We start from the raw sequence: 12,812 nt of genomic DNA, 5'->3' as shown, positions 1-12,812 counted from the left end.
CTGCGAGGGAGCTTCAGCCCCTCCTGTGCTCTTGCCTGGCTGTGTGCAGTGTTTCTGGGGTGCAAACAGCTGCTGGTGCATGATGCAGTGCCCTTGTCTTGAGAACTCAAGGCATGGGCCAAGTCTCCAGCATACAAGGTACTGCACAATTAACAAAAATATTCCCTGCTTCCAGGAATGTGCTCTAGAAGAGGCCTGGATATACAGGGGGGGTTTGGGGGGTGCAGAGTCCCAGATACTCCTTTCATGCTGGCCCAAGTCCCACTCTGAGGCAAAGCTCTGGTTGCCACATGAACTGCAGTGAGGATTAAACAGTTAAAACTGCTCCCATGCACTACTGAGGAGTGGTGTGTTGAGTCGATAAGTAGCACGATACCAACTGGCCCCTATTTCTGGGAATGCAGAAAGCTTGGTTGAAAAATAAAGATCCTCCAAAGCTGTTATTTCTTGGTCCAGCTGCCTCTGTGTTGCATTATCTCATTCCTTTGGTTCAGACTGTGGATCAGCCATGCCTGGCAACGGGGACTGTATCAGCCGTGGCCTGACCCATGCAGGACCCACCCGTGCGTGTCACAGCAGGTGCCGGCAGGGTCTCGCTGGAGCAGGGTGGCTGGAAGGAGCAGAGGTGAATTCTGGCCACAGCGCAGCTGCTGTGTCTGACGAGAGGTCATCCTCCCTCAACTTGGGAAAACCCCCTGAGCTGGACGTGTAGCGGTGGAAGCTGTAGGGGCTCGCTCGCTGGGCGGTGTGGAGGGCAGGCACACCGGGACAGGAGCGGGACTCTCCGCTGGCCCGGAGGCGCGTTGGCGCCCCGCGCTTCCCCGGCGCCGGGCGGGCCACCCGCTCCCGGCACAGACTACAGCCCCCAGCGTGCACCGCGCCCGGCCGCCAGCACCGCGCCGCGCTATTGGCCGCCCCGCGGCGGCCGCCAATGGGGAGCGGGTATGTTGGCAGGCGCTGCGAGGGCAGAGGTGCTGCTGGCAGCCCGTGCGGGAGAGGGGCGCGGTGGGGACAGGCGACCCTGGCCAGCATGGGTGGCAGCGAGAGCAGCCACGGCGGCAGGAGGGTCACCTTCGGGCTGGATGAGCGGGAGCAAGTCCGGGTGCTGCAAGGCATCAGGGTAAGGCGGCCCGGGGGTGTCGTGGGGCCGGGTGATGGAGGCGGGGAGGCTGCGGGGGCCGGGGGCGCAGGGAGCTGGGCTGTGGACGGGTCTGGCCGGGAGGTCAGGGGAGCGAGGTGCAGGGCTGGAAGGGACGAGTGGAGGAAACCAGCAAGGAGGAGGGGAGAGAAACCTGGAAGGCTGAAGGAATAGGGGGTTGGAGAAGTGGTGGGGCGACTGGTGAGTGGTGGGAAAGAGGGCTGGGGGGGCCTGGGCAAGGTTGTTGTCGAGCGGGGACACACCAGCTCTTTATCTCCATTTCCACACTCTACTCCCAACCCTCTTCCCCTCCTCGCCGCTTCGTGACCTCGTTTTGCCCCTGCCTTGTGCTTTGCGAACAGTTTCACGCTAACGGCGCCGCGCGGTTCTGAGGGCATCCAAGAGAAGACAGCTCTGCCCTTGCTCATGGTGCCAAGAGCCCGGGCAAAACAGCGCTGTGGGAACAGGAGGGGAGATAAGAGCGTGTGGAAATAGGGAGGTGTTTCTGGGAGGGACAGTGGGAAACTGCTTCTTGACTTTCGGTCGGAAATTGACAAGTGTGTGTGGTGGAAACAAGCCCTAGAGAGTGGTGGTGGTATTATTAAGGAATATTTTTTCCCCATTAATATTTTTCTTTGGTTTTTACATGTTAGTGTGCGGATTTTTTTATTACTACCATAATTTTCATTGCTCTTGCTTCTTGATACTTTTATGTGATTTCCTCCTAAAATCTGCCAGAAATGAACTTACAGAGTGTGTTTTGCTGTGGCTACTTATTTTTCATCTCATTTTGACTAATTATTTGACAAAAGTTAGCTAAAATTGTGCCTATCTCCTTATTAAAGTGTTTGGAGGTAAAGTTGTCTTTGCCTAATTTCTCTTTATAGAATATAGACAGGGATTTAAAATCGGGAATTGGGCACAATAACAATGTATAATGAAGATGTTAAAAACGCTGTTAAGTTGGGCAGTAGTGGCATAGCTGAAAATATGTCTTCTATTGTGGCAAGTCTAGGTGGGGGAACAACCTCATTTCTTTCTGTTCTGCAGCCAGTGCCTCTGACCTTGGGAGGAGGAAGGGGTCAGTTTTAACAGTGCTGTGAGAAGCCTTTTGGATTGAATTGCCAGAAAACCTAGAGTTTATTTTTCTTTCTTCTTCATGGGTTTGAACCCAAGTCAGAGAGTGAGAACGAAATTGAGATTGCAAAAATGTTTGCAGCCTTATGTGAGTGGGAGGTCTGTGTGGCTGTTCTCTGTCATATGGCTTGCAGTGTGTCTGCCTTGCTGAGCTGGGTTAGCAAGCATGGAGCAAGAAGAGAAAAAAATGGATATATGGACTTAAAACCTGCTTGGTTCCTTTCCTTCCACTTCTGGTAAATTTGTCCCTATACAAAGGGTCGACTAGTTTAGGGGTGCTCTCCAGCTTTGTTGGTGTTTGTGGAAGATTGTCTAGTGAAGTTTTTAGGGTCAGGAAGTAGATTGGAGGTTTTGTCACTTACTCATAGGGTATGGGGTTTAAAAATGTAAAGTCAACATACAAGTGCTGACTGCCTGCATTTGGAGGGATGTTACAATGAGGTGACTGGCAGTACTTTTGTGGTACCATGGGAACTAACAAACAGGGAGGTTACCAGTGAAATACACACCAGAAACTGACTTGGTTAATGTCTTCCCTGGTTCTGTGTTTCAGCTCACTGAAGATGTAGTGAACCGAATGAAAGAATCCTCTCAAGGTAAAAGGGACTACCAGAGATCTCCTCGTGCATCCAATGGCACAGCTCCATCTTCACTGGCTGTAGCAGGGAGACCCAGACCTACAGGTACTGTCGGGGTGTGCTGCTGCTGCTGCATGTTACAGAGGATGCTGGTATTTTTCAGTGCTGCCTCGTTGTGAGAGGAGCTCTCTGATTAGCCTCTATCACCCTGTAAACATTTCTAGCATTTCAGATTGTTTATTCTGCAATAAACAAGGCAGAAATATTTTGCCTTTCATTTCTGGCAAGCTGCCTTGCTGTCTGTTTTACATACACAGGGAGTATATTGTGCATGGGTGAGGGAAGTACTGCTTTTTATTCTTGGGAGAGAAGCCCATAGGGAAGGATAGCCTGTGTAAGCACAGCTGGCTAAGTGGATGATGAAAACTTGGTTTCTGGACTTGTCTTTCTTGACAGGTCAGAAAACTATTTGATTTCTATTGGTTCTCAAATAAGCATTGTTGATATATACCAGCAGTGTGGGTTTGTTTAAGGCATCTAGACTAACATGAAGTTAGGGAACTAGGCCTTTGCTTTTAGGGATTTGTTTGCTGTCAGCCTATGTCTTTCCTGAATGTAGAGTTAGTCTTATGGATGGCCTGAACTCTGTCAGATAATTTCATCTCTGCTTGTGGAATCCCTTGTAATTACAAGGAGAGCAGGAGGTTAAGGGGAAGACTTATTGGAACTAGAGGAAGGAAATGGAAAGTAGGTCGACAGCAATGCTTGTGTTTCAGTATATGTAAGGGTTTGAGGAGTTAACATCCTCACACAGAAGTTGTCTGTAGCATGCTTTATTCAGTGTGCCTGGTTGAAGATGATGCTGTTGGTGTCTCTGTTTCATAAATTCAAACTCTATCCATCAAACTGAAATTTTCTTGAGTTTTTTTTTTCTCTTGATAGATAATATGAAATTCTCCTAAAATAATTCATTATGTGATGAAGGACTATGTTTGTAGTACTATTAGTTGTCTCAGGTTTCTGTTCTCCTTTTTAGGAATCCGGCCACCAATGGCAAGTGACTCTGCTGCAGAGCAGGAACTCTACAGGAGGTGAGGTGAAGCTCTTGAAAAAGAAAACAGTTTAGCTCATTTGGGAATATATCTATGTATGCATATGTCTGTGTTTTAGTTCAGCCTGAGCATAATGAGCGTGTGTTTGACAGTGGCTGAACATGAGCCCAGGTGTGTCCAGGTGGCCAAGAAGCCCAGTGGCATCCTGGCTGTATCAGCAATACTGTGGATAGCAGGACCAGGGCCTGACTGTCCCCCCGTACTGGGCACTGATGATGCCACAGCTCAAATCTGGGTTCAGTTTTGGGCCCCTCACTACACAAAAGACACTTCCAGAGAAGGGCAACAGAGCTGGGGAAGGGACTGGAGCACAAGTCTCCTTGGGAGTAGCTGGGGGTGTTTAGCCTGGAGAAGAGGAGGCTCAGGGGGGACCTTATGGCTCTACAACACCTGAAAGGAGATTGTAGCCAGGTGAGGGTTGGGCTCTTCTCCCAGGTAACAAGTAACAGGACAAGAGGAAATGGCCTCAAGTTATGCCAGGGAAAGTTTAGGTTGAGTATGAGGAAAAATTTATTCACTGAAAGAGTAGTTAGGCATTGGAACAGGCTGCCCAGGGAAGTGGTGGAATCACCATTTCTGGAAGTGTTCAAAAGGCTTTTGGATGGGGCACCTGGGGACATGGTTTAGTCATGAATGTGGTGGTGTTGGGTTAATGGTTGGACTTGGTCTTTTCCAACCTTAACAATTCTTTGATTCTATTCTATGATTATGTTTTAATGCCTGAGAATCCCCTTTGAAGCCTTTTTCAGTTCAGGGCTGCTTCTCTTAGTGCTGTTGCTGTATGCATTTTGTGTGATTCTTCATTCCTGTGTAAGAGCCGAAGAGCAGCATTGTCAGCCAGGCTGATTCCTTTTATCACACTATGTCCCTTGATCTTTTCCAAACCATCATCTATTTGTCTAGATAACTGCTTCCTATTTTCACTTTTTTCAGGTGATAATTAAGTACTTAATAGAGCTAAATATAACTGAAGTACAAGCTTATGTAGTGCTGTGTCTGCTGTTGTTGCCAGAGTTGTACCTCACTGAAGCTGCAGGTCATATTTAAAGTTTGTTGGGAATTCCTACTGATAATGGGATTGTGAGCAGATTTTGTGTCAAATAGATTCTGGATTTGTGTTTTGGCTCTAAGCAGGGGTATGCCATGACAAGCCATGACCCTTTTGCCACAAGTCTGCTGATGACCTTCTCTGCTTTTGGTGCTTATACAGGTATGAGCAAGAACAGGCACTGGTCCAAGAGGAGTTGATCCGGCTGGCCAAAAGAGAAAGGGAAGCAGCCAGTGAGGCCCAGGAAAGGAACAGCATTAATGAGGAGAGGCAGAGAACAGCCCAGCTGGTGAGTAACAAACCCCCTGCTATGCTTCCTTGCTGGACAGGCTAGAATGGCTCTGCTTGAGGGGATTAATTCAATGTCACTTGTGTGGTGAACTTGGAAGCTGGGGTTTAGGCTGAAACACTCCTCACCTCACTCATCACTTAGCATTTGGCTCACAGTGCAGCTGCAAGCTCCACTTGCAGCATGTCACTCAGTGCTGCGAAGGCATGAACAATGGCTGTGCTGGGGACAGCTTTACCGGTGGCAGGGAGTATGGTGTGTGTATATGGGGTCCTTGTCTAGCTACAGAGAACTCTTTTGAACTCCCAAGTGTTTAAAATAAATGTTTCAATATATACAGGATCAAATTCTGCTGACCTGATGTATCCTGAGACTTTGCTCTGTTTGTTTCTAGGGTATAATTGTACTTGTACACAAATTAATAAAAAGTAATAATGTCTTCGTTTGTTTGAATCTTTTATAAATCTGGTAACAGAACAACTGTTATAAAACTGTCAAGTATTGTAACTTTTTGAAGAAGGTCTAGGATTGATTTTTAGGGACTAGGAAGCATAAACCCTTTTTGTACACACCACTAGCTCCCAAACCAATTTGTTCTTGCCCAGCGGGCAGATTTACTTTTGGGGACTTCTTGCTGCAGCTTTTACTATTAGTCAGGCACCTTGGTGTTGCTGAGATGACCCATTGGGTTGCTGTCATACCAGTGCTGAGAAGAGCAATGCTGGAGGCAGAAGTACAGTGAGATGAGGCTGAGTAGAGAAAAAGGCTTCTATCAATCACTGCACTACACTGGGATTGTCATTGGTGCTTAATATTCACACGATACTATTTTATATTGTTTTCTTTTACATACTGCCATTCCTGTGGCAATGGTGTACTGCCTGTAAGCAGTGCAGAGTCTCACTGGAGCTGCCACTTTCTCCTGACCTGCAGTGGTGCCAGGGGGTGATGGTGAGGTGAGACCATGCTTGCCACAGTGAGATCAAACTGCCCATTCATTTAGACTGTGCTATTAAAACTTTATTGAGAGAACTAGACCAAGAGAATTCTCTTTGCCTGGTGCATACTGAAAGGATGATTTAGTGAAAGGACAGGCTGGAGTATGGATAGTCTTTATTGTGGTTTTTCCATGCTGATCTGTAGCTCAATCAGTCTGTGCTAGATTTAAATGAAGAATCTTTCTATGAGGTTTGGGGGGTTTTTCTGTATGTTGAATGCTAACAGGCCTGGCTTACCCAGGCAAAATGTGAAGCATTTTGAGGTCATAACATAAAGATATTTTTGGGGACTGAATAAATAAAATTTATATAAGAATAGCCATAGTCATTCAAAGAAAAGGTCATTATAGCTGTAGTCCATCTCTGATAGTGATCCCTAGCAGCTGCTAATGGAGAGCATGAGAATAGAGCTGGTATATAACAGTATTTTCCACCTATACCCTTGCAAATTCTGCTGTTCTGAGCAAGAGGTTGTATTTTCACTTTGGTGCTTGACAGTCTTTAAGGAAATTGTCTTCTGTGAGTTGGTCTGTTTGTGGTTTTGGACTCGATTGTACTTTGTCTCCATGATAAAATTTGTATATGATTGGATTGGTAGGTGTCTTGAGATTGCTCTCCTAGATGGATATAGCTTGTGAGTGGCTGCAGTGTCACAGAACATACCCTCTTGGCAGATTGTATCCTGACCATGGGGTGTTGCATCATTGCTGAGCTTCAGAGCAGTGATGTCTGAGGCAGGTGACTGCTGCTCCCCTGCAAGGGACATCTGGGTCTGCAGGTGCAGTATTAACTCTCTTTTCACTAGAAAGAGAATATGCTCTCCATGAGTGCAATTAACTGCCTTCTGTAAGAGCAAGGGGAAGAAGCTGGCGGATTTATTGTCCAATCTAAAGATGTGGCTTTGCTGAAAGTAGAGCCCTGCCCTCCTGCAATGAGATGGAGTGTAATCCTGGAGAAATGTGACTAGCAGAGTCATGCAATATTTGTGAAATGCAAAGAGAGCACCTCTAAAATGAGTTGAGACCTGACTGCTTACATACAAAGGTGTTCTATTATCTGAATTAGCTTTTAATCCTGTGGTATTGCATACCCAGATATTACATACTTGATGCCCTTTAAAAATCTGATCAGGGTCCCCTTGTGATAAATAGTGACCACGGTGTGTTAGCCCAGAATGTGGTGCAAGAATGAGAAACTGTTAAATTTCATTGCTCTTTAACTATCTCTTCATCAGTCATAAATTTACGATCCTTAAGAAATGGAATAGTCTAGTCTGTCCTTGCAAAGATGAGGGCAGAGCTATTATTTGTCAGCTTCTAGATATCTTCCTAAACAGGAACTCTTTGGCCAGACTTAAATTATTGGGATCCCTATCAGACTTGCTTTATCTCAGTTACAGTTTCCTTTTGGGCACAGTTACCTTATTGTATTGACTCAATCCTACTCAAACCGCATCTGTCCTTTGTCTTCTCATATTATCTTCCTTTATTATGAATAGGGCTTGAGTGTTCCTTGCTCTTCTGTTTTTTAGCCCCAGCAAATGGGGCAAATACTGGATATGAGCTGCTCATCCATGTCTTGTGTCAGCCTTCTCTTTCAGGTAGAAGATAGTAGTGGAATTCAAGGTACCTAGTGGTAACCCAGGCGTAGATAGCAGTGGAGATTATCTGCTTACATTTATAAAGGAGAAACTTCCAGGGTTGTTTTTGTTGTTGTTGTGACCTATTAGGGAAGTGAGATTAAAAATGGGGCAACTCCCATGAAAGAAATAACAAATGAATAATTTGCTTCTAGCAGCACTTAATTTGATAAAAATTGAAAGTCATGCCACATATAGTTAGAAAGTTGATTTATTTTTTGGTATTTGCAGGAAGATCTTGAGCTGCCCTGTGCCCTTAACATGTCAATATATCAGTGATTAGTAGCCCTCTCTTGTACTGCTGTCTGCAGCAGTGCTGGAACATTCTCCTGTAACCATACCACTTGTATAAATCCAAGTACCATAGCTGTATTTTGAAGTGATTTCATTTTGATTGTGTTGAATGTTGCTTGTCATTTAATCTGTTCTTTACGGTTTTCACTCACTGACTTTTATTATTGGAAATATTGCTATGAGCCCTTCAGTGTTATTATATAGTGCACACAACGAGAGGGTGGACTAGAATTAACCTTTGATATGGAACTTGTTGTCAGCTTCTGGGCCCAGTTACTTGATTGTTTATGGGGCAGGGTGCAGATTAAAACTTACTGTTATTTTATTGTGGTTTGCGTGTTTTGTTTTGCTAATTTTTTTCTCCTTGAAGTGTACTGGTTTCAAGAGGGATTTAGAGATAAGTACCTGGGTCCTGTTCTACATTTTTGTCTTGATCTTTCTTTTTCTTTTAATGACTTTGAACAAGGTACTTAGCTTCTAGATACCTTAGGTTTTGAGAAAAACTCCTTACAGCTTAGTTTAAGAAGCAAAACAGCTCTGTAAGTAATAGTGCAGCATTCACTTTCCTATTTGAGTGAATATGGCTTTTTGACTAACCCTGGGGACTGGCTCAAATGGAAGTAGTCTGCTAAGCTGCTGTAGAAGAATTCTCCCCAATTTGTGTTAGAGATAAAATGTTTTGTTTGTTTGGACGGCACTGCAGGATCATGGTGCTGACTGGACTCTTTCAATAATTTAATGCTGTGGGTACTTACAACACAACAAGGATTTTATGTACAGTACTTCAGAGCAAGGCCTGGGGTGTTTAACTAATGCTGGTGGCGTGCCTTGTGTAATGTGAAATACCCAAGAATTAGCACAGCTATCTTTAAATCCTTTTCTATTTCTAGCATGAGGAACTTGCAAAGTTGTCAGTCAAGTTATTTAATTGCTTCACTATGTTGTGAATAGTCTCACCATTCCCCTATACCAGAAGTCTTTTCCTTTTTCATTTCCAGTTAATCAAAACGTCTTCTCAGTTCTTTTGGGTTTCTTTTCTTTTTTTTCCTCCTTCCTACCAATAAAGGAAACTTTGCAAGCAAAGCTGCTCTTTTTCCCCCTTTTTGCTTTTGTAATCTCTGAAGGTTGAGCAGCGTGTGGCAGCATTTGCATTGGGAGCCTCTTGGAGCCAGTGACTCTCTGCCTGATGGTTTTTGCTGAAACCTTTAAGACAAATCAATGTGGAATGGGAATGGATAAAAGCAGAAGCTGGGGAGGGGGAAATAAACGCGATTAAGCGAAGACATCTCATTACTACTTGAGAAAGGGAGGATTATAACTTATAAAATAGGAGGATCTCATTTAGAGGCCATGTGCACTTGTGTTATCAGGACAGAGGGAGAGCAAATAGAATAAATGAAATTAATACTTTGAAAAGAAGCATTACCCGGATTTGAGAATTGAACTAATATGATTTGTGCAAAGCCCTGAAGTTCTTATCTCCCCATTTAATACCCCTAGGATAATGACTTTGTCAGAGTTATTGACCAAAAGTCGTCATCTTCCTTCTCACTTTGAAAGAATGAGTTCAGAAGTGGGGTGATGGTAGGACAGACTTTGCACTGTGACCAGCTGTTTCAGACAAGACTGGTGGGCACTGGTTGCTGCGTGAAAACAGACTGGGCACAGAATTCCTAAATTGCTGGGAAACTTTATCCAGCTGTCCATGATGGATGGCTTGCTATTCCTAGTGTTTCTGATCATGCCTGCCCACTGGCTTGCTGGATGGCAACCTTTGCTTCCTGCTGGTTCCAGCATTGGGCTGTTGTGACTAGCGTGGCTTGAGTTATGGGCATGGAAGGAAATACAAGGATATGGGTTTGTCTCTGGTTGTTCCAGTAGCTGATTACAATTGGTCATAGGCTGTTGAATTCCTTCAGATGATTTCTTGCCCAGGTATAATCTCTTTGTTTTTCAGAGCCTCTCATCTCCTCTTCTTGATTCAGAAAAGATGGGCTGAAGGAAAAATGCGTGACTGGGAATGCCTTTGATCAAGCAGTGGGTTTTGATAGGGGTGTCACCTTATGAATGTGGCATTCTGAACTCTTGGGCTTTGCTGTGGCATACTTTGAACACTTCCACCCTTGGTTTAGCGTATATTGGGGCTGCTGACATTTTAACTCATGTGTTTTCTTCTTCATTTCAAATAATGTGAAGGTAAAACTGCTTAAAATCGCTGAAAACAGCGTGAACAGCCAATTTATAGGTTGGTACAATGGAGGAGAATTTTGGTGTTAGGGAGTGAACAGATGTTTTCTTTTTCACTTTGTAGGGATGGAGGAATGATCCAATCAGCCCATTTGTGGAAAGTTTCCTTTATATTTCTGGTAATTGATGAAGCTTTAAGTGAATCTTGTCGCGTTTTTTGCTGTGAATTGCCCACTGTTGTTGATCAGTGTCAGCTGTAGATGCAGCTGAGCTAGTACTGAAGATTGTTTTAGGAAGGTTGCTGAACATGATTTAGTTTAAGACTTTCATTTACTTTGTGATAAGCTGGGGATCAGCTTCATCCTGGCTGGTTAGCCGTAGGTAAGCATTCCTAGATTAACTGGGGTTTTGTTGTGTGTAATCTCCTATCGTTGTGACAAGCTGTAGCGACCGGATGAGGCCCAGCAGTAGCACGGTGTTTGTTGGAACTGTGACAGCATGGAGCCATCAGTGAAGTGACACTGCTGGTTTTGAGGTCAGGCCTCTATTGTCAAAACTTGTCTTTTTTTTCCTCCCTGTTTATTTGAGTTGATGTGATGAAAGGTATTGTCTCTGTGAGCTTTGCATTATGGTTTGGAAACTGCTCACCTCAGGGACAGTTTAGTTGGTCCTGTCAGCTCTACAGCTAAAGTGCAGCACACTGAGCTGAACCTTTCCTTTTCTAAAGTTGTAAACCTGTGTGTAGGAAATGGGTTGGTTCTGGAAGGAGACATGGCTAACACATGAGGTTTGGTGTTTCCTGGCCTTGTATTTTCTGTAAATATTTCTTGATTGAAGTTTTTTATGGGCGAGGCAGAAAACATTGATTGAAATCTGAAAGTATGCAGGCTTGTTTTAAATACTAGTGCAAAATTAGGAAAAAGCCCGTTCAGCTTGATTCTCATTGATGTTGCAGCTGTTAGCAACAGGTATCTACATATGTTTATGAAAGATACCTTTTTTATGTCTTCTTTAGAAGATGAGTGGTGCGTTTAGTTATTAGAACCTTCATTCCTACCTACAGTGTGGGTGGCACCAGTTGTGACAGCACCTCCTTGTGAAGATGGTTTGCTCTGGTTTGGCTCTTTGCAGAGCATTCATGGACTGTGTGTCAGACATCCAGATCTGCCCTCGATGCCTGCAGAACCAGGTCCTAACTAGGTTAGCAAGGGTGGCAGTATCTTGGGCTGGAAGTTGCCGTGCAGTTTTTGACTGCTCTCACTAATTGACAGCTAATTCTTTCACTAATTGAAGAAAGCTGCCTTTTAAATATGTTGATACAAATGAAAAGATGTATTTTTAGGTTTGAGTCTTAATGATTTGTTACCAAATGTTGCAAGCTATTGACAGTGGGATTTAAATAGCTTCAGTCCTTGTGCCTTGTATCCCACTCATTCTTGCTGTGTGAGCTTCAGACACTTTCCCAGACTTTCTGCTGAAGAAAATATATTAGTGTGTGGAGACTTTAGAGTTAGTGGTCTGTTATTCTATAGTCTCAGAACATCCCTCCTTTTCCCTACAAATGGGCTCCTCTTTGTCTGCTACCTTCTACTATAAAACTGGGTATATTTCTTCAGTGAAAGAATTACTTAGTGAAACCATTAAAACATTAAACATTTAAGGAATCCCTATAGAAAATAATATTGAAGTGTTAAATGATGGACTTTGGAAAGGTTTGCATTAAATTTAAGCTTGGCATGGTGAGGATCTACATGTCTTCTACCTCCCACAAGCTAATAACTTTTGGTCTCTGGAGCATCAGTGAGGTCTAAATTTAACTAAAGCAATTTTAGAGAATGTGCACTACAATAAAGGCAGAAAGTGGAAACACAGCCAACGCAAAAGAGAACCTCCTCTTCCCTTGAGGGAAGGAGAAGGTGTTATCTGGTTAAGGGTAAGATTCTGCCTATGTACTACTTATTTTCCTGCTGCTGCTGCTGTGATTTGTCAGACATTTATAGCATTTTTTTAACAACTTCCAATTTCTGCAGCTAGTCTTTTATCTCCTGACTGAAGGTTAATTTGTGTTTGGAGAGTTTTTGCAGATTTCAGCAGCCGATGGTCGCTTGAGCTTCTCATTTTTGTAGTCTCTTGAGCTAAGAGACCTTATCACAAGGTTGGCCTTTTTTAAAATCCAACAGCTGCAACAAATTGAAGCTGTCTGCGGTGCTGCCTACTTCCCCTGTCTTGCCTTCAATTTTCCATGCCCGTATTTCACACCTTTTTTTTTTTTGTCTACCAAGTTTATATGCTCCACAGAAACTTCTTCACGATTCATTTGTTCTGACTTAGGGTTACTGTAAAGCCATTTCATCATTTAAGAAGTAAAAGATAAGATTAGCCTTCATTTTCC

The 12,812-nt window shown here is 44.0% G+C and overlaps 1 protein-coding gene across 3 annotated transcripts in view; it reads left to right on the top strand.

The window, feature by feature from the left end:
• The first annotated feature begins 914 nt into the window (after nt 1–914).
• CHCHD6 (coiled-coil-helix-coiled-coil-helix domain containing 6) overlaps nt 915–12,812 on the top strand; it is a 117,423-nt gene continuing 105,525 nt past the window's right edge. For all 3 annotated transcript variants that reach the window (XM_032120444.1, XM_032120443.1, XM_032120442.1), the window contains exons 1-4: nt 915–1,120; nt 2,829–2,958; nt 3,890–3,944; nt 5,176–5,302. In XM_032120444.1, coding sequence (XP_031976335.1) covers nt 932–1,120; nt 2,829–2,958; nt 3,890–3,944; nt 5,176–5,302 — 501 coding nt within the window. In that variant the 5' untranslated portion in view covers nt 915–931. The remainder of the gene's footprint in view (nt 1,121–2,828; nt 2,959–3,889; nt 3,945–5,175; nt 5,303–12,812) is intronic.

Source organism: Corvus moneduloides, chromosome 11 (assembly GCF_009650955.1).
Source record: "Corvus moneduloides isolate bCorMon1 chromosome 11, bCorMon1.pri, whole genome shotgun sequence".
Taxonomy (NCBI): Eukaryota; Metazoa; Chordata; class Aves; order Passeriformes; family Corvidae; genus Corvus; species Corvus moneduloides.
The sequence above is the reverse complement of the archived record's forward strand: the minus strand, read 5'-3'. Positions and strand labels throughout refer to the sequence as shown.